At 44.7% G+C, this 22,360-nt stretch overlaps 1 protein-coding gene across 2 annotated transcripts in view; it reads right to left on the bottom strand.

Moving 5' to 3' along the window:
• Nucleotides 1–5,550: 5,550 nt before the first annotated feature.
• olfm2a (olfactomedin 2a) overlaps nt 5,551–22,360 on the bottom strand; it is a 48,096-nt gene continuing 31,286 nt past the window's right edge. For both annotated transcript variants that reach the window (XM_086133597.1, XM_086133596.1), the window contains exons 2-6: nt 16,506–16,655; nt 11,304–11,459; nt 8,767–8,986; nt 8,015–8,121; nt 5,551–6,527 (exon numbers count right to left, since the gene is read on the bottom strand). In XM_086133597.1, the coding sequence (XP_085989723.1) occupies nt 5,853–6,527; nt 8,015–8,121; nt 8,767–8,986; nt 11,304–11,459; nt 16,506–16,655 (1,308 nt within the window). In that variant the 3' untranslated portion in view covers nt 5,551–5,852. The remainder of the gene's footprint in view (nt 6,528–8,014; nt 8,122–8,766; nt 8,987–11,303; nt 11,460–16,505; nt 16,656–22,360) is intronic.

The following is a 22,360-nucleotide window of genomic DNA, read 5'->3' as shown; positions in this document are numbered from 1 at the left end:
TTCAGTTCGTATTTTGCCAAGCGAACAGCTAAAATTTTGTGGCTTCCACGTGATCCTCGAATGTAATGAATGTCATATAATACACGGCGGCCATTGTTTCCGTCGGTTTTCCATTCAGAGAGAGTTTTTCTATATTTCTATATTTTAAGATTTCATTTAAAGCGTAGATCGTTTACAACGCTTTTTGCACAAGTTCAGTTTTGCGTTTGTAAGGTTTGGTAAATAGTATTTTGAACAACTCATAGTAGGAACACATTATAAAAAAAAAGGCTTTTTAATCAACAGGTTGAGGCATTTCTTTTGAAAGGTGAGGGGTGAGGATGTGATTGAATAAATTGTCCGATGGCTTCAAACAATCATCGTTCACTTTCCGTCTGGACGCCGAGAGCTGAAACGTCCCATCAAAGCCAAAAAGACAAGCAGCGCAATATTTAAATTCACCGGATGCACAGATTAGTTTGCTTCTGCCAAGATTCGGATCTCTGATTTTTATTTTATTTTATTTTTTTCCCCATCCTCTTGTGTTGCGCTCCGTATAGTATTTGATGCCGCGGTCTCCCGAGAAAACGCTCGCAAACGTTCCTAACCGAAGCGGCGAGGGAAGTAGTCGGGTTTCTTCTCTTCTGCGGGAAATGGGAACCCTCCTACGCCAATTTGTCTGGATCTATTTGTGAAAGGCACCTCCGATGAACCCCCGAATACCCCCCCCCCCCATCCCTCCACCCCCCACTTGTTGTCTCCCCTTGAGATCCGATGGAGCCTCAGCTCTGCCTGTCAAGATAAACAAGCGCGGTCACGTTCTCTTTTTGACGATCACCGACGAATTTATCCGCGGTCCTCCGATGAGATTTGGGTGGAGGAAAAAGGCCAAGAGGGCTCCGACTGCGATATGAAATATGATTGAGCTTTAGAATGTGTCCTTAAGGAAGTTGAAGTGACCGGCGATGATTTCTCAATATAGTGAGCTCAGTGAACTCTTCTGACCCTGGGCTCTTATCGGCTGCGATGCACACTCGCCCTGGGACCACGTTGACATTTATAATGTGCGAGTTATAAACATTCGTGTGGCTCAGTTTTGCCCTGGTAAACAGCTATTTGAACACAAATGGTGTAGCAACGCAGCTAGACACAGTTTTACAAGACCTACAATAGTCACTGGCCGATATATTTACTTTTTAAAATTATCCTTTGCAAAAATGGACTGTTATTACTATTATGGCACCTTTTACCCTGCTAAACAGCTATTCGAACACAAATGGTGTAGCAACACAGCTAGACAGTTTTATAAGATTTACCATATCACTGGCATACTTCTTTTTTTCTTTTATCCTTTGCGAAAATTGACTGTGATTACTATTATGGCACTTTACTGAGTTTGGAAACTTCAAGTGTTTCTGTATTATACTTCTCCTTGCAGGCCAAGGTGTGCACCCCAGAAGCAGCACAATGTCGGTGTGTAAAATGTGCTCTAATTCTGTTGCAAAATGCATAATATACCGATGAAAAAAATAATAAAATGATACTAAAGCACTGCTTGGGTTTGACTGCCTTCCAAAGACTCCTTGTTTCCTTTACTCCTTTGAGAGAATGCGCTCCCCTTGTTTGCGTGTAAAATGACAGCTGGAAGAGGCAAATGACAGTGAGCGTTAGCGAAGCAGCAAGCGTCATTAAAGGCGATCACAGGGAAATAAGAACCATTGTGTGCTTTGCGTTTACAGTCCTGCACAGGAGGGCAACGGAAGACAAGAAAGGTAGAGGATGTAAACAAAATTGCATCAAACTCTGTGGATGTTTAGTTTTTTTGTTTGGCTTTTTCTTGAGGGGGGGGGGTGGTTGCAGGGGAACGAGAGACCCCTTCCAAAAGAAGCATCCTCTTCATCTACCGTCTGTGTCGTATGTATAATTGAGTCTGGCTCATGAATATGCGACAGAATGGAAACCTCAGCAGCTCCCGTTGCTTGTTTCGGGGGGGAATTTGATTTAATAACAGGGATCAGTAAAGTGCTGTGATCACAGCCTTTTCCATTTATTTGCATATTAATGCTGTATAATGTGTGTTGCCTGTGATGTTTATAAATGGTCCAGGCAACACTTTTAATTAGTTTTGCTTTGGTGGCCAATGTTGGACATGCCGCTTACAATATAGGCCAAGAAGTGGAAGCACACCCAAATTGAGGACGCCTGTGTGACAACGGCATATAGTGAGGTTTGCAGTATTTAAAAAAATGTGGCGTTTTCTAAAGGAATACTTTAATACGATGGGAGACATATTGTCTACGTTGGGTAGGGTATTAAACTTTTTTTTTATTACCCTCGATTGTATTATGAAATTAAAAGTGAGTCCCCTATTTCCTGCCCACATATGTAATTTTAGCACCACAGCGTCGAAAACAAGCAAGAGGCATCCCGCATGAACAGCGGCTCGACTGGAGTCGACGCCGCACACAAAAGTCAACCCTATGGGGAAGACAAATGGAATAAAAAAAAAATAGCAGAGACAAATAACTATTGCTGTCGCATCACTGTCTCACGCCAGCTGTCTATTTGTCCCATTTCGGCACTAAAAAAATGTATAGTGGTGTCATGAGATATGAGTGTCTCGACTTTTGTGTTGCTCAAGATATAAGCCGCTGTTTTTTATTTCTTTTTTGCTCTGACTCGCGAGGAAAAATTTTATATCAGCGCAGCATGCTCAGTGAGTTCAACTCACTTAACAACAAGTAAAGGTTTGGCAGATAGTAAACAACTTCCAAAAAGAGGCTTCAAACTGCTCGTTGCCACTCGCCAAATGAAGTTTACTGTCAAACTAAACATAAAACAAAAGAGAATTACACTTAGTGTGTCAAACACAACCAAAGAGGTTTCATTTAAGAACGTTTGGTTAGGTTCTTATTAACACACAATTGTTTTTTTTTTTTTGTTTTTTTTTGCTGCCTTCTCTTTTCTCTCTGTTGGTCTCCTCTCAAACCTGTTTCCATCTGACTGCATTTCCAAAAAAATATCCATCTCAAAACAGCAGTGGGAGGAGATCACATGCTCCTGTTGCACAGGAAACCTCTTCTGGAATAATAATGCCATATTTCATGACTTAACTAAAGAATTAGCAGTTTCACAGTGCTGCAATTTATGAAGGCTGGTGAATCCGCTCTTGTTTTGCTTAAAATATCTTTAGTTCTTTTAAGCCGTTTTATTTCTACTCTCTATTATTATGAATCCATTCTGACATTTTAATTACAGTACAACAGCAGAAATCCGAGAGACGCTTTTACTCTTTGGTGTCCTTCAAAACCTGATGAGCGATGGCCGCAAATCAACGGAAGCCCAAAACACAAATCAAGAGGCAATTAATGAGTACGCTTCTCAGCAGAGTTAATTGCTGTAAAATTACCTCCTCCTCCTCTGACCCTTTCCTCCAAACTGCGCTCTGCAGCTTGAGCTCCAACATAGTCATAAAGCATGGGACGAGAAAGGCTCTCAAAGCACTTCAGGCAATGCAATTGACATGGGAGTGCACACGTGGGGTCATCCACGTTGACGCAAACGAGTTCTATTGATCATTAATAATTGATTGTTGAATACAGGAACTGTTGATTCAGTTCAGCTAGTTTGAATCTATGCATCGGGGATACTGATTAAGAGCTTCATTGACGAGGGCCGGATAGGTGCTCGCAGTGGTGTTTTTAGTGTCTTACCCGACTGGATGGAAAAAGAGGGGACTTTGAAATGACCCCTGAGGCACTCCGCGGGAGCCGATTGATTTATCTTTGAACTGTAAATGACGGGGGGTTTGTTTGTGAGGCGGACGAGGGCTGTGTTGGTGATGCTAACGGCCGACTTGAGGTGTGTGATCGTGACTAATAATGGCTTCAAAGGCTGGGGTCTGAATAATGACGATAAATCGAAAAACTTTATACCCTTTGGTTAACCGGGTCAGATTTAAGAACAGACACATCAGACTGTCAGGGGATGACTGCGCTGTTCCAATGAATGTAATGAATGAATGAAGAGCAACTACACAGTTGAGCGCAAGCGGAATCCGCTCGGACCAGCTGCACATGCTGAGATAATTGTGTCCCCATTCAAATGAACCGAAAAGAAAGCCGCATGGCTCGCGTGGTATTTGTGCAGTAGTCCCTCTAACTCGTGTGTATATAAACCCTTCTGCATCGTAGCCCTTGCCCATGTCAGGAGTGGGTGATGTGAGCAAAGGCGCGAGCTTACGACCTCGATGCCATTTGTCACGCCGCTAATCTTTTATTGTACAATCGCGATGCGGCTAATGCTCGACTTTGCAAGTGCCGCGGGCCACGTTTACACTGTTGGCTGCCATCCATTTTGATGGGAATAAAGTCGTGAACGTTGTCTTTTTCTGATGCATAGCCACGAAGCAATAAACTGTCGCTATAAAATCAATTCCTCATTTTATGTACACAATTTGGAAGCCAGTCAACATTTTGAGGAAACGGTTTCTCAACGGCTAAGTTGATCTATTATCATACAAGATGTCATCAAATGTGAAAGTTTGATTCAGTGAGCATTGGAAACTTGATAGGTCTTTGGCTTTTTCTGAGATTTTTTTTTTAATCATCTTTCGTTTTATGCCACCACTGCAGGGGGCCTGCCAGTGATACCAAAAAAAAAAAAAAAAAAATCTAATCATTGAACTACTGTAGATTTGCAACTTTGTGGGATGTAGTCATCGCCAGGCAATTAAAGTCGATATTCATGAGCATTTTGGCCCAGTTCCTGCATAAATGTAAGTCGCAAAACATTGTAATTGCTACAAGAAAGCCAAAGCATTGCCTAGCAACCAACACTGGACCAATTTAGTGCTTTGTAGTTTCACTGCGTGGACTTGCACGATGGATAACAACGCGCACATCCATAACATTTTTTTGTTGTCGTTTTCTCATCTCCATCACTATCGGGCGCCACGTATGGTTCGACTTGTTCCATTGTGCTTTAAATGTCACCCAGCACTCTATGAACATGTCAGCCAGAACCATTTTATTGATAGGAAGGCCATCCACTATGAATACGATTGCCATGGTTACATGCAGCGGCTCCTCGGAAGCTTAAGGATGGGCCGCGCCTTATAAATAATTGATCGGGATAAAAAAGACATAACTGCGAGACACAGGCTACATTAAGCTTTATCTCTGAACGGTGACTGGGGGTATGAATAGGTGAGACTTCTTAAAAAGTGTCACTTAACAATCGCCTTAAATTAATCATCTCACTTTTTTTTTTTAATTGACTTCACATTCAAGGGTAATATGGAGTAACTTTTCCTTTATTCGCCGTTGTTCGTGCGTCTGCTTCTGACTCTGCGTGTTGCTCACGGTTTGCCGCTGTTTGATTCTGACGCGGCAGCCTTGAGGACGACACGGGGTGGATTCGGCTCGGTCTCTTATCTGCGCCCAACTGCTCACATTTGCCAGCTGAACCGCAGAGCCAATTGTTGTGATGTTCCTCCCCGCCATGAAAAACTTGCAACCTCGATTGGCTTCTCTGAATGCGTTTTGAAGGACGAAGAATCACAAGGTCGTCCATGGTAAAGACCGATATTTATTTCTCATCACAATTAAAATGGACCATGCTTACTCATCACAGAAACAGAAATGCTCAGTCTTTTGTTTCGGTACCGACCTTGCTGCGCTTTTTTTTTTTGTTCCCACACAATGTGAATAATAGCACTCAATGAAGAATTGATAAAAAATATGCAAGCCTATGCCTGTTAACACTTAAATACCCCCCCCCCCCCCCTTCCCACCCAGCTTGAACTTGTACCCACCTACCCTCCCCCAAATATTGTATACAGCATTAGATGTGTCAGTCTTGGTTCTGGTCTCTCAATCCCCAGACGTCTTAATGACCTGGAACAGTGTGACGTTGTAGAGCACCTGATGCCCATTGTTCCAGGTGTAGAGGACCCTCTCCCTGGGGTTGTAGTCCATCATGGAGATGTGAGAGTATTGATTGTGGAAGGGGATGTCCGTGTACTCGTAGCTGGACGTGTTGGTGTAGTAGGCAAAGTAGATCTTGGCGCCGGCCAGGTGAGAGTTGGTGACGTAGAGCGTGCTGCAGATCATGAAGGACTCTCCGGCGCTGCGTTTGGGGAAGCCGGTGTCCCACGTTTGCAGTACCTCCAGAGTCTGCGGCTCCAGGCGGCCGATGACGATATTCCCGGCTTTGGGGATGGTGGTGTAGACCGCCCACAGGCCGTTCTCGTCGGCCATCAGGTCGATGTCGGAGGAGCCGCCCCAGGAGTAGGGGAAGGTGTTGTTGTAGCCGGCGCCGCTCAGACTGCGCTGCACCAGGACGCTCCGGGACCGGAAGTGGTACTTGATGATGATGTTGCTCTGGTACTTGTTATAGTACAGCGAGCCGTTGTAGACCACGTGGCCAGTGCCTGCCCAAGGGTGCGGGAGCAAGTGCTGCACAAAGTTCTGGCCCTTCATGAAGTCGCTCATGGTACGGTACTCCAAGACGCGACGCCCCTTGAAGTAACCGTCCATGGACCAAACCTGCGACGAGGAAGAGAGTGAACGGTTTACCTTTCAGAAGCTTACCGAGAAAATGAAAGACGTCTGCCAGGAGGCAACATCTTCTTCCAACCATGCTCCAACGCACCCAAACCTTAAAGTCCAATAAAGGCGATCACGAACAAGTCGAGACTCCGTCAATAAGGCACCAATCACTAAAAACGGAAAGCCGAAGCATCCCCCGCCCACCATCCCCACAAAATCGATAAATTTAGCCGCTCTGTCGTCTTCCTGAAGCGCTCTCAACAGCAAAGGCCCACTAACACAGCTCACCCTTTTTCTTTTCAGTTTAAAATGATTGAAGTGAAGGGTATGGGTGTTTTTGGTGCCAGAAATACTTGCTGACTGGGACAACCTGCCTCCTGTATAGCTAGCAGTAAGCAAGCTAGCTCTTGTCATAGCTAGCCGTTAGCAAACGGGTGCTTGTCATGGCTAGCTTTCCTTTCAAGGCCATTTCTGTGGAAATGAACTTCGCATTCAAGTCAAAATGGCATCAACACAAAATTATGTTTTCAGTATTTTTTTTCTGAAGTAAATGAAGCGTGGCGGCAATTGCAGAACTCGTCAGAATGTCAGAGAAAAAAGTGGTTTGATATCCATTCTGATCATAGTGCAGTCGTGAAAAGATCGTTTCTCCACACACTCGAATCATGATTTGAATCACCGCCGATTTGTCCACGGTGCTATCAAGAGAATATGCAGCCTCTCCAAATTCAACCGACTGGTACAAACTCACATCACCTTTCAATTATTTGAGTGCACTTCCCGTCTCACATGTCCAGGGGGCACACGCGCTAATTGCCTTGGCCATTTGGAAAACTCCAGTGCAAACAACTCATTCATTCCTCCATTGATGATGATGAAGTGATTTATTAGCTGGCGCTGCAGAGGCGAACGAGCGCAGGGAGGAGGGAAATGGATCCATTAGTGATTATCGGTTTACAGATTGCAGTGGAATTTAACATCATATTTGGGCATTTTGTCACAGGAAATGAATGAGAATGAATTTCCCATGCTGTTCTTGTTAATTCTCAAGAATTCATTTGTAGCTACGACCCCCGTGGTTGAGCTGGGCTGGTTACCGGTCAGGCGCATGGCACATACAGACGACATCATTGACAAGTCACACCGGTGGACAATTTAGAGATTTCAATGAAGGCGCCACGCATGTTTTGGAAATATGGGAGGAAATGAGTATGTGACAAAAGCCGAGGCAAAGATTCCAATTTTTACCTCATAGGTAAAGGCTAATATCTGGTGGGGTTTTTTTCAACTTTTGAAAATGAAAAGTTTCACACTATGACGATTCTTATTATCTCTCTGAAATTTCCATTAATTTCCCGCCGTGAGAGTCAAGACTCCCGCTCTCCATACGCTCCCCGTTTGACAATTTTCCCCGTCTTTGCCTTTGGATTCCTGCTCCACTTCATCCTGTGTGTTTGCTCACTTCCAGGGATTAGGACACTCACTCGGTTGTCGGAGCTGGGGATCATCGTATCTGTCATCCAGGATCCGAACCTGGACCCCGACGCGCGGACCGTGATGGGATTACTCACGCCCGTGAGTTTCCCGCAGCCTGCGGGTCAAAGTCGAGATGGAGGGGAGAAAGGTATGAATATTAATATTATGTACATAAACACTTGCCGGATCCTGCGGGAAGACGTTTCAATTAGATTGTGAAAGGGATGTGGCGACGCTCTCCATTCGTTTTAAATGGATGTACTCTATGCGGTTTGATTTATGGATGCGTCGTTTCAAACGGAACCGAAATCGTTGTGCCTGCTTGCAGAAAGAGCAAAGTACCTTGTCGGGAAGCGCAAAATTGTCGGCGTCAAAAGTAGCCGCGCTTCAGCATCGTAGCATGCTTTCCAGCTTTTGCAAATGACATTATACTTTCATACTGAAAGAAAAGCTGAGATTTGTGCCGGTCCGCTGACACCATATGGTCAGCAGCCCTTATTTGTTTTATTCTGTTTAAATCATCAGTTCAGCCGAGTGAAAAGGGAATCAATTATTCATTCTGGCGTTTTTCATAATTTACGCAGGGTGTAAATGTTGTACGGTGGAACATTTTTTTTTTCTGTTGATGATGTTTGTCGAATCAATAATTTAATTCTGCCTCGCGCCGCTCACGCTAATTGCCTATAGACGCACACGTGCTGTAATGGAGTCGGGTAGGGTTTGCGACGGATGCAGCAGTCATCCGCACGCGAGTACGCACCAAGCTTCTGCATGCAAGAGTGGAGGCGGGTCTCCAGTAGCAGGACCCGCTGGCGTAGCTCCTCGTAGTCGTAGGCGCCCATCTCTTCCTGGATGGCCATCAGCACAAAGGACAGGTTCCTCACCTCCTCACGCAGGTGCAGGATCATCTTGGTGTCCGATTTGTATTGCTCCAGCACGGGGAGGCGACGGAGAAGTTCGCCCAGCTTGTCTTTCAAATCCTAAATAGTCGGCAGAGGTTGGAGAAGTCATCGGTGCGGCTTCGCTTAGCGTTGACGTTCGTATGTTTGTCACATTGTGGGCCATTGGTTGTGTTGTGGTCACATCGCTACGTGCGGTGGAAGTGTTTATGGGGTCGATTCGGACCAATTCAAAATCTCATTGCGAATGACGGGTGGTCCGTGCTCGACTGCTTTATGTAAACTTTATGAACCTCAGTTGAGGCTTAAACTTTTCCTGCATGTCCTAAACTTGGATTCTTTGCTCGTCTCTCTTCCTTCTAGCCTTAAATAGAACCAAAGCACAACCGATGTTAGCTTAGCAAGCTTAAAAAAAATACAAATACAAATTCTTGAACGTTTATCCTCTGAAGGATTAAGAATCTTGCCAGCTAAAACAGATTACATCTAATCTAATTTAGTCCATCATCCAACATCCAACCATCCTCTGACCCACCCATCCATCCATCCAACAACCCAATCACTGAAACATCCAACCATCCTCTGACCCATCCATCCATCCATCCAACAACCCAATCACTGAAACATCCAACCATCCTCTGACCCATCCATCCATCCATCCATCCAACAACCCAATCACTGAAACATCCAACCATCCTCTGACCCATCCATCCATCCAACAACCCAATCACTGAAACATCCAACCATCCTCTGACCCATCCATCCATCCAACAACCCAATCACTGAAACATCCAACCATCCTCTGACCCATCCATCCATCCAACAACCCAATCACTGAAACATCCAACCACCCTCTGACCCATCCATCATCCATCCAGCTAACAACCCAACCACCGACACATCCAACCAACCTGTGATCCATCCATCTATCCAACCATCATCTGATCCATCCATCCAACAACCCAATCACTGAAACATCCATCCATCCATCCCAGACCTTCACCCACCCATTCATCCATACAAATCCCACCCTCTCAACCGATCTTTCAACCATCCATCATTCCACACGTGTTTTTCCACTTTCGGACATGAGAGTGTATGTCCGTATGATTGATTGAAAAAGACTGCTGCCATGATGTGACTCATCAGGTGTTCAGAATGGGAACAGTAGGCATGCAGGAAGCAGTGGGTGAGCCACCCAGCATGCAGCTTTGGAAGCCATAGATCACCAGAGAAATAGACCTTTCAATAAAATATGCTAGCCACAGGGACACAGTGCCTTTGCACCGCCCTCGTAACCCCCCGCCGCCCCACACTCTCTCTTGTTGGGGTTTATCTTAAATCTAGTGATGGAGCCACTCTCGGCCCTGTGGCGTCACGTCATAAATCTTCTCTCCTCACCCCTACCCACTCTTGCCTCCTTTCCAAGCCGCACAGATCCCGTTAATCTCCCATGTCGCAACTTGGTGCTGAGCGCAGCCATCAGTCAATGTGGTCAAATGCACAGATTCTTCCATTCCGCTTTGATATCGAGAAACCTGGGATGTAACGTTTTGCCGCACTTTCATCCTCTCGTTTTAAACTAATGATCAGGCCCATTCCACTCACGTACACACACACACATCAGTAAGCCTTCCGGAGAATAAAACCCAATTGAGCGACATTCACGCGTCCCTAGGGGCAGCTCACGTTTTGCATTTTTACTTTAATCAAACTATTATATGCTTCATCTCATATCCCAACGGTGTGAAGAATGAATTAGCAGCTGGCGAGAGAGAAGAAGACGAAGGGCCCCGACAGACGATCGCGGCTTGTCTCCGCTTGTAAGAAGATAAGGTGGAGATTGATTGTACATTCGACACTACCTCTCAAGTCCAATACTCGCCTGACATTGAGCAAAGTAAACTAGAATGTGGGGGAAAATAGGAATGGGGCACGCAACACTTTCACAACAATTTCATTTGCAATATTGTCGCATTAGTTCAGCTATTTATTCTTATAAATAAGGTATGACTGAGTTTGAGGGTATGATGCAATTCATTTCCTATGAATTCAGTAAATGGATGGATCAATTCAAGGAAATTAAATTGCAAGAAACAAACAAAAAAAAAATCATCACTGACAACCATTTCCGCAAGCAACTTTAGAATTTAACGTGCAAACATTTCCATCGAAAAGCTCCAAAAACCCAGCAGCTTTAAAAAGAGAAACACACAAGGATAGCCACACTTAAAAATTCAGCGGGGCAACTCACAACTTTAAATGAAGTTTGTGTTGCTTCAAGTCATACAAAACTTTATTGCCTGTGAAATGACATGAAGCAATTGTGGTAAGAACACGCGCACACACACACACACACACACACACACACGAGGGGAGGTGGTGTGCTGCCGAGTACCTGAAAGCCTTTCGGGTTGAGACTGCGGGGGTTGTCCGAAGCCACCTTCAGCCTCCCGTCCACCACTTTGATCAGTCCTTCGGTCTCCTTCACGTACTGGAGGTCCCTATTGGTCCGCAGATTTAAAACCTCCATGGACTGGCTGATATTCTGCACCTGGTGACAGCACAACAGCACGCATGTGGCACGTTTGTATATGTTGTCGTTAGTATCTTCGCCGATGTGGATTTTTTCTGGTTTTGGAGGTCATTAGCGACTCGTTGACATTGGGGAAAAAAACCTCGCAGAACGGTACTGACGGGCTGTCTCTGCAGTTGTTTGACTCCTGATTGCATCTGCTCGGATTCTCTGTCAACAAGAGTGTTTGCAGCGCAAAGGGAATCATTTCAAATTAAAAGTCAGCTAACTCTCCCGCGAGCAAGACGGCAATTTGAATTGCGACCCTTCGCCTGATCTAATCAATATTTGGCAACGGCGCCATTACGTTAAGAGCGAGGATGTGCTGAAGAAAGAGGGAATTTTTGGCAGGCATTTATAGACAAAGGGATTTTTGTTGTTGTTGTTGTCTTTTGCTAGATTTTAGTTTGAACCGCATTAACCCAGATAGAGCAGAGAAGAAGGTCCAAGCTCATACTCATAACAAAGCGAGCTAGTTTGATCAAACCCACGCAAAGCATCCGGAGGTCATCCAGAGGAAATTGTGTTTTCAGGATGAGGGGCTGTGCAAGTTCATCTGGCTGAGGCGTTTCAGCGAGACAACTTGAGAATCAGAATCGCTCTGTCATTGGACTACGGGGTGCAACAAAGTAGAACAGACGCTACATGAGAGAGAAGAATAATGACCAACGTGGGGAAGACAGAGCGGGACAAAGAAACTGAAAAGCTGAGGGTTACTGTCAAAATAAACATCAAACTAGAATGATATGTTGTGTATTTAAAACAACCAAACAGCTTCCGCGACCTTAACGTTAGCTTATAATGTGAACCACCATAGCAACACGGGCTAACAATTAGGTTAGGTGGTGTTAGCGCTGTTCCCCTTAAGCATTGGGTAAATGAACACAAATAGTGCAGAAATATAACAATACTCAGAGGCATGTTGTCTTTATCCTCTGCAAAGAACCACTAATGATACATTTCCTGCTTAGGGGCGACTTTGCTCAGAGTTAAAAAACCAAAACAGTTTACCTCCTGTAAGCAAACATGAATGCGCTTCTGGAGTCACGTATGATTCTGACACTGCATGCAAAGAACGCACAGTAAATCTCATCTTCGCTATTGGCTGCGATATTGATTCCCTATTCAGCTGCGCGCTAAGTTTAATCCTCCAATGCCGACAGCCCACTCTGCTGCTGCATAACCGGCCTACTGTCACGCCCCCTCAATCGAGCGCTCATTTGAACCAACGCTTCGTGTCTTCTCTGCGTATCCAGGCGCTCACGTGTCCTCACCGTCACATAAACAAAACAAAACCAAAACACGAGCTCGCTACCGCCGACAGGCACCACTCCAAACTCCTCCAAATTGTGCGCAGAGTTTATTCGGTACTTCAATTCGACAGTTCCAAATCTCAAAGGTCGCCGTTTGGCATCGAGTCTGTTGCTCCAGATGCCTCGTTCGCCTTCCCGCGGTCGGCCCACTCGATGACTGTTTCCAGCCTACTGTTCTATGCGCCCATGTCTTCTCCCACATGCTCCGTCAAAACATGTTCTTTTTCACTTTTGAAAATGCTCGGAGATATTCGGAAAGAAACTAGAATGGAAGCAAACTTTGTGGGGACGAGGGCATTACTTTTTAAAAATGCATTTTCTCCCTTTTGAGGGGGGGGGGGTCATTTTATTATTTTACTTAAATTATCCTCATCAATATTTTGATTTACATCAAATAATGTTAAAATATTGAGATATCGGCCAAGGGATAATACGGCTTATTAGGCCGTTGAGTGACAGCCGTCTCTACAGTGGACAGCTTATCATGTTATCAGGTCGCACAGAAAGCTTTCATACCCGTCTCCTATTCTGTGCCTTAAACGGTCAACATAAGTGTAACTTTTCCTTTGGCTTTATCGCGACGCATCTTCCAAGAAGACTCAACAAGGGCAAACAGATTCACATCCTAAAAAGCAGTGTGACTTGAACGCACACATACTCATTGTCTACCTTGTTATCAAAGTAGTCATTTGTTGATTTTATATTTTCGGCTTCTTCCAATCTTTGATTGTTTTCCAAATGTGGCCCTCATAAGGAAGAGGAAAAGGTTTGGACTTCCTTGCTTTTGACTCTCAAACAGATTAGCAAACGTGCTAACCACGCCATCGAAAGTGAAATCCATTGTGTCTGGTGAACAAAGGCTGTCCTGCTTTTCCATCACAATCTTTTTTTTTCCTTTTAATACCTCGAGTCAGTCAGTGAGCGCGGCAGGTCAGTGAGGAGGGCTGCTGTCTTCAAAAGCTTGCCCATTCAATATTCCCGCCGCACCTCCGAGGTCAGTACCACGTTGTACTAGCTTTACATGAAGCTGCAGACAGACTTTGGCGGCGAGCTATTGTGAATTCTTTTGAACCTCAACATGCCCGGCCCGTCCCTTGTCTCTCTTCTTCACTTCGGTGAAGGGAATTTGCGGATGGGCTCTACTGAAATTCTTCCCCCGCATGCTTTTGGATCCAAATGAGGATGTCTTTTGTGCTTTTGTACATCTCAAATAGCGCAAACCTCAGGTGTCCTCATTAGGACGGACTCTGGACTGTATTAGATGGGGGGAGAGCGCTTGCCTTTGATAGCTGGCGCCTTCAAGGCAGAGGCTGAAATTGTAATCACCCCCAGACTCTTCCAGAATCCGCAATTATACAAAAAAATGGATTGCGCACATTGTTTTGTGAGTGTCAGCGCATTGCCAATGTTTTCTCTGGTGTTTTTGTTCGAACAACAAACAAGGCATGCCACTTTGCACCTGATAAGACACCGATGTCAACCTGGAAAGTGGTCATATAGAGCAGCAACGCATCACTGACTGGTAAATTTTGAACATCGCCACTTCCCTAGTTAGGAGAGGGTGTGCACAGTTTTGCAACCACCCTATCTCCATTGTTTATTTTCACTTATCTTTTTGAAAAGATGTATTTTCTTTCCCAATTGAGTCGTATCGTTTATAGCTGTGGAAAAGGTTTTGGAATGATTCGTCAACGCGAATAAAAGTGCCTTTTCTATTTATTTTTTTTTTGCCACAGGGACGGTCGAAAACACGTGCTTTGACCTTGACCCTTGTACTTGTTTTTATTTTTATTTTTGTATCATTTTCATACAATGAATCTACAGCTACTTTGCATATGCCGTTTTCTGCTCTCGTGGTCATGCACCTTCGTCTCAGCTGACTGTGGTTGCCATGTTGTATGAATGTAGTATAGCGTCGGCCGACGTCGGCTGCATTCGACATTGAGGTCCAAGTGAAAGTATGCAAATCGCATACTTTCTGGTTTGAAAGAAAAACATAAATAAAGGGATAGCATCTTGACTTTTGGATGACCAAATTTTAGCGAATCATTTAGCAATTGGTGACGAATGCGACGCAGTGGAAAATTTGGGTGCACCAAAAGGAAACAAGTTGGATGCAACTGGCGCAATAAAGAGCCAGTGTGTCAAATTCCTTTTTGTTGTGGGCCACATTTTGGTGACCGTTTCCCTTCGATGGCCATTATAACTGAAACCATCTAAAAAGTCCATATTAACGATTTAGTCGACTGTTGTTTAATTACTGTAAGAAGGCGTTTGGTAACAAGAATGCTTACGATATCTCTCTTATTGATCACACATGATAACATTTTACATTTACATTTTACAGTTAAGATTTTAGCAAGCAGCACGGAAGTTGACTTGTTTGGTTTGCTTTCGCAGGCCACATAAAATGATATGGCGAGCCAGATTTGGCCCGCGGGCCTTGAGTTTGACACCTGTGTCTTTGGGGCTTGCACACAAAAACAGCAAATAAAAGGATTTACCTCGCATATTGTGTGAATAAAATATGTGAGAGAAGACTGCAGAAAAAAATGAAATGAAATGTTCATTTCTTTTGCTCTGTAGTCCCCGCCCCCCACCACAATCCCAATAGTTTGTCCCCAGTCAGTGCTTCTGTCAAAGTCTGTGTAAATTTTGTGCGCTTGAAGACGCAAGCAGACACAGCCATCCGTCTGGGGAAAGACAAACTTCCAACGAGGCAGAATGCAATATGTGGATTCAAGCACCAGCCAGATCCGGCGGGGGGGCGAGACCCTTCTTGCATCTCAATTTAGCCCCGCCTCCCTCGCAAGAGCACTTCAATGTCAGGCCGCGTGTGTTTTATGGCCCTCCCTTTGCCCGCATTCAAGAGACGACGCGGCAGAGGTGACTTATCGAGCTGTTACTTCCGCTTGTTGAGACGCACCTGGAAGTGTGTGAAGTTTTTTTCCAGCGCATTCTCTCACCTCGATCTAAAAATATAAAAGAAATCACACTGCGCGCGCAAGTCGGGGGGGGGGGGGGGGGTGCCATCCTTCAAAAATTAATTTACCACTGCTATGATGTGCTTTTCAAACCCAGCTACTGCCATTTGCTATTGTTCTTTAAAAAAATAGCAAATAATAATAAGAACACTAATAACATAATTCAACAGTCTTTGTGCATCATGATTTAATGCTGCAATCCAATTCGGTGTGCGATTCCTTCTGGGGTGCCCACGTTAGCCACCAGGAGGCAGTATGATACCGTCACAGAGACACAAAAGGGAGAAGAATATACTTTTACTTCTACGAATACTCTGTAAGTTGCGGTAATCATTTTTGAGAGAGGATAAAGAATCTATGCCGACAAGTATTATATTATCAGTCGAAATGCGTTGTTCCACATTGCTTAAGATGTTGTAAAAACCGCAACCATTGATGCTAACCGTCAGCGCGTCAATGGCCAGTTCCATGATATGCTAGCATTAAGCTCGCGTTAAGTTTACTCGTTTCAAAAACCACAGCGTGCTTCTTTGATTAAGTCTTCATGATTTGTTTTTCCTTCCACTTTTCAAATTCTCCGTACATGTACTAGCCTTTGCCCGATGACTCATTTTCAGCAATTTCTATATGAAAAAAACGATAAGCAATTTGCGTCGTCGTGCGCGGGACAGCCTGCGTTTGTCAGTTTAGCGTCTCAAAGCTGGCGCCGTCATTGACGGCGCGGTCACCTTCTCCATGAGCTGGCGGAGCTGCCTGCTGCGTGGGTCGCGGTTACACATGTTCTGAGCTGGCGCCACCACCGTGCAGATACACTTTCCATCTGCGCCCTGAGCCGAGCTGTAGATCTGCCAACCTTCTTCGGGACTCGGGTACAGCGCCTGCGGAACATACCAAAAAGATGGGCAAACACTTTGAGTGGGCGCTTCTGTCGCTTGTTATTTGACTTTGCTGCGTTTGCGGACACGTCAGCGACTTTATGTTGTCAGCGTGTATCAACGACGAAACATGCACAACCCCCCCATGAAACATTTATAAAGCAATTCAATCATCTCACACTTCTTTATCCCGTGTGGATGAGGAAAAAAGATGTTTCATTCATTCCATGTCAGGATTAGTTGTGCCCATTCTGTCAACGCAACTTAGCTGAAGAGTCCTAATTTCTCTTTGGGATTCTCTTTGGCTCTTGCGGCCCCGTCAAAAGTTGTTCTTCTCCAAAGGCAATTAATGGCAATTGATCCGGGCAACTGCTGAGAATCTCTTGCCGTCTAATTTTAGCTTTGAGTGGAGAGCAGCACAGCAAGAGAGGCCGGCGGGTGTTTCCGACGTCAACACACGATAGGAGAGTTTGAGGAGAGAGGTTTTCCTTTGACTGAATAATGGGGGGGGGGGGGGGGGTATATGGAACGATCAATTTAGTCATTTCCCGTAGATCTCCCAAAAAATCTCATGGCACGCCGCCAAACAAAAATAATGCCGATCTGATGAGGGATTGTCTCAAATTGGCACACAAATTCAATCTGTTCTATCGTACACAAAGCTGTAATACGCGACTTATTCTCCGGGAGGAAAAGCAATAGGTGGCTATCTAATGGAAAACCATTTCATTGTTCCGTCTGTCAATATACGTCCCTGACATAGATCAATGAACAGAGATACCGAATACTTCGGAATGAATGCGTAATAATTTTCGAACAAATGGCGTGAAATTGGATCGTTTCACAACAAGGAAAAAAACATATTTTGTCATTTCTCCCCCCCCCCCCCCCCATGCAAAAAGTTCTTTTGTATAAAAATTACCATTCAAGGACAGCACAAAACTGCTGAACAGCAAACCAACATTGAAGTGCAATAATGCATTTTGTACATATCTTATAATATAAAAAATGGATAATGAATGTAATCAGTGTTTTTGTAAAAGAAGAAAAGATTTGCATGCAAGAAAATTTTTTAAAAACTTTTTTTAATTAAACAAGGGGCCCATTCACATGTATGGATAATTTATAATCATCAAGAGATTTCTTGGCAGAAAACACGCATTCAGTAATGCCCATTCCAAGCACGGATGCACATGAATTTGCAAATGTTCACAAAAGATTCCCCACTAGATGCCGAGATGGCCTCAGACTGATTAAAAAAAAAAAAAAAAAGTCAAGGTTGAATAAAAAAAAAATAAATTCCCATATATGTTGATGTGACTCCCTGTTTCTGCTGTTCTGGTGTTATGTGTCAAGTTACCAAGGAAACAACATAGTGAGTAGTACACTTGCACGGCAATTTCGGAAGTCTGTCTAGCAACAAGTGGCCTCTCAATATGACAAAAAAACACACACACACACACACACTGGTTTATTGCCTGAGAAAAAATTTTTAACCTGCCAAGCGAACCTAATGCAGTAGTCGTGGCAAATTGAAAAAAAGAAAACCGGCAACAAACTAAAAGAGAGAGTGATCGTTTTCCACACCCTAATGGAAAAGGACAACAGGACGGATTGCGACGCATGAGGCCGGGTTGACTAATTAAGAGCTCGATGGAAGATCAAGAAGCAACATTTCAAAGTAAAAGAGGCGTGATGCGGCAATGGAGTGGAAAACAGACGCGCCGATATGTTTGGAAGCTGGCAGGAAATGGAGCTGTCCGCTGATCAATAACTAACTCGGGGGGGGGGGGGGGCTGGCAGAAAGGGTGGATGTCCCTCTTGGACTAATCCAATAAGAGGTAGTGCTGAGTGCTGGCAAACACACACTCACACACAGACAGACGCATGTATATGCCGGCTTGACCCTTTCATTCACATCTGTGCTCGCTCTGGACAGACGAGGCTAAAATGTAACGAGAGAAGGATTGGCCATTTTGGAGATGAAATTAAAGAGCCGTCCGACATAAATGCAGGCAGAAGGCGGCAAATAAAATCATTCGCTTCCCTCCAAGTCATGTCGTCTTTGCTCCGCAGATCACAGGGAATTTTTATTTGCCGGGGGAACTCGGAAGGGTGTTTCGTTGGAGTGTGAAGCAGCCACCGCACGCGCACACACAATCCCCACCCGCTGTGTCTTCATTTCCTCTCTCCTGTCACTCTTTCTGAGCGAGTTCATTTCAAATTTTTATGAGGAAATGAATTGGGAGGAAAGCATTGTGGGTGCTAGTATAAAAAAAACATGCACTTCTTTCTGGGCTAGCAAAACCAATAAAAACAGCACATATACAATTTAATCCATTTTTTTCTTTTTTCTTTTTTTTTAATTAAAACTGATATATATATATATATATGTGTGTGTGTGTGTAAAGACATGAACACAAAATAAATTTAAAAAAATATTATGCATGAAATGAGGTTCGGAGAATTTGTTGAATACAAAAAAAAAATCATGACATCTAATGAAATGCAATAAAATACAATTATTTGGGACTGGATGGATGGATGCAAGTGCAGTATCTTGACCAAAGAGTGGCCATTAATTGAGTCTCTTGCGTTTTTCATGTGCTACTTCCTGTTTGACTTTGAGAGTCAAGGTGGTGTGACCTCGGGATGGAAATCGGATTTGAATTGGTTGCCCAACTTGTTCCGTGCTGTACCTTCATTTTTAAGAATTCATTATTATTGTCATTGTTCTTTTTAATTTGCATTTTCTACTTTGAGCGCTCGCTTCAAAACTCTCATCTGGCATGCCGTTTCCCAATCGACGCGCGGTGAGTCTCGTGGCCTCTGCTTTAAAACCTTCTTTGAGTCTTGTGACTGCGCTTTTGAATCAACTCTCCTATCGCTCAAAGACGCCAATCAGATGTGCGATCTGCTTTCGAGTCTTGCGTCTATTGTTCTGCTTGCAGCCTGACCGCGCTGGTGCGTGTTTTCAGTGAGCGTCGATATATTTTCACAAACCCTCTCCGAGGCCTTTTCAATTATGCACGGCTTTTTATATGCGACAGAGTCCCCCAGTTCGCATTTGTTTGGGAAGGAGCGCGGCTGCGATGCATTGATGCAGATGTGTGTGGGCGTGCTTTTAGTTTGTATGTGAGGAGGCGTGCGAGCAGGTGACGTCGGCTTCTTGTTGCGGGCTTAATAGGTGAAGAAAAAAAATTGGCCTCTGTCTGCAGCGGGCACTTAACGGTGAGGCTGTGCCGCGCTTTGGAGAGATTGCCTCATTCGTTTCCATTCGTTTCCTTCAAGGCTCATGCAAACGGTTGCAGAAATCCTTGGATGTACATTTTGTCTTTTTTCTTTTCTTTTTTTTTTTTTTTAAACAGTGGATCATATTGTGAGCAATAATTTTCATTTTATCTGATGCTGAAAGTTATTCCTCTTGCTTTAACACTCAATTTCCAACCTCAAGCTTCCAACTTCATGTTTTGTTTTTGGAGACCCCCCCCCCCCCCCCACCCCTCCACAAGCTTCTCAGCAACAATTTGCCTGCGTATTAATATTTCACTACGCCGGCCTGAAATTAAGAGTGCATTTGAATCTGTTCTCATTTCCATTCGCCTCTAACTCGCCCGCTCACGAAGAGCGTTTTAGAGAGAGATGGCTTCACCAGGATGCAAATTGCACGTAGTGCCTTTTTTTTTTTTAACTGCGTATTTATTTAAGCTCACCAGAGCAACCATCCCTGTCCCTGAAAGTGTTAATAGCATGACCTCGACATCTTATACAACTACACACTCCAACTATGTAGGAAACTTAGTCTATTTCTTGTCTTGTTGAAATTAGTTTGTTTTTAGGGGTGGCCCTGTTTCATGTAATTGAGGGTCTGTATATTCCGCCCCATTAACTGCTGAGCCAATGCTAGGATGGCCCACTGTGAAAGTGGAGCCAGGAACGTGGAGAAAAAAAAAGTGCCCATTAAGACACTAAAAAGCCTTTACCCTTGTGGAGGCAACGCTTCATGCACTTTTCAGTTACTGTCCAGATGAGTGCATGTAATCGGCAAACACGATTACCTGTCCACCCCCACTACGGCGTCAACTTCACCCCGCATGTGTCGCCGACTGCAGCCAATAAAAGTGTGAGCCAGCCCTCATCCCGTCCCGAATGCGGCTGGGCCAATCGTGACCTCGTCTTTTGTTACCATGCATACTGGCAATGGAGTCTGAGTATCGTTGAGCTGGATCTTGCCAGCGAGTGTATGCCGAATTATGAGATGGATCTCACCGGCGAGTGGATGCATGACGACGGGCTGTAGCTTAACATTGAGTGTTTGCATAGAGATGGGATGAATCTCACCGGCAAGTGTATGCCTAATTACGGGCTGGATCTCGCCAGCGAGTGTATGCCGAATTATGAGATGGATCTCGCCAGCGAGTGTATGCATAATGACGGGCTGTATCTTAAAAGTGAGCGTTTGCATAGAGATGGGATGAATCTCACTGGCAAGTGTATGCCTAATAACAGGATGGATCTCGCCAGCGAGTGTATGCATAACAGTAGGCTGAATCTCACCGGCAACTGTATGCCGACCATCTGTCGAGATTTCATCTGTGGGTTCGAACAGCGTTTTGCCATCTCCTGAACCAACGAGTGTATACCTAATTATTGTAAGGATCTCACCAGTAAGTGTATGTGTTAGGTCCAGTTTGATCTTAAGCCTTTCACACACTCTGAAACCTGATAACATGATAAGCTGTCCACTGAAGTAACCACTGTCACTGGAAGAGTTAAAGGCAAGTGTGATCCTTATGACAGGCTGGATCTTACCAGCGAGTGCATGAGTAATGTCGGGATAAGTCTCACTGGCAAGTGTATGCCGAATAAAGGGCTGGATATTACCAGTGAGTGTTTGCCACATGTCTGTCTGGGTTTCCATGTGTGCCTTCCAAATCACGTTTGGCCATCTCCTTGTAGCCTTCACTCAACAGACCGAATTACATCCTCTCGCCAGCCAGCGTGCGCTGTGGTCGGCTGCTTGCTTCTACATGAGGAAGCAGAGTTGAGAGCCGGGGAGGGGCTTGAAAAAGGAGCTCTCAACAAGACAATAAAAACATGTGAACGCGTTAGAAAGTCAATTTTGCAAAGGTTGTCCCACTTAGGGAGAGAGGAGGCGTTGGGTTCACTGTCACGAAAATGGATCAGGTAGCTGTGGAGGATAAAATAGAATACGCAAGTGACAGACATGAAGCTGTCCCAGTCATGCACGGTGAGAGCAGCGGGGCGGAGAAGACGGCGACATTGATTTGAGCGAGTGTGTCGCGGAGGACAGATGATGAAAAATCAATCGGGCGTCCGTTTACGACCATTTTTGTTTTCGGCGCTTTTTGCGGCGACAGCACTGTTTCCTTCTCCCCTGCCATCAAAACCCGTGACAGAAACCACTAAACTGCGAGTGACCGTCTGAAAGGCTGACACTCACAAAACAAGTTTACTAGACCGCCATTTATAGTGGCTAATTTGGCCGGGGCGGACTTTATTGCTGCGGGCCTTTTGACGACGGCGACTTTGGGGCTCGGCGGCAGTTAGCGCTTCGTGAATATCAATTTGTCGGAACAGCCTGAATATCAGTTATCTTGTTTCCCGTGTCCAATTCAGTGTGGCACTCTTGAGGTAGGGTGTTAATTAGCTATAGCGCTGATGTAGCCATCCAAGAGCCGCCTTCC

Source organism: Hippocampus guttulatus, chromosome 16 (assembly GCF_054856545.1).
Source record: "Hippocampus guttulatus isolate MCC_2025c chromosome 16, RoL_Hgut_1.0, whole genome shotgun sequence".
Lineage (NCBI taxonomy): Eukaryota > Metazoa > Chordata > Actinopteri > Syngnathiformes > Syngnathidae > Hippocampus > Hippocampus guttulatus.
Note: the sequence above shows the minus strand (reverse complement) of the source record. Positions and strands in the feature narration are given on the sequence as shown.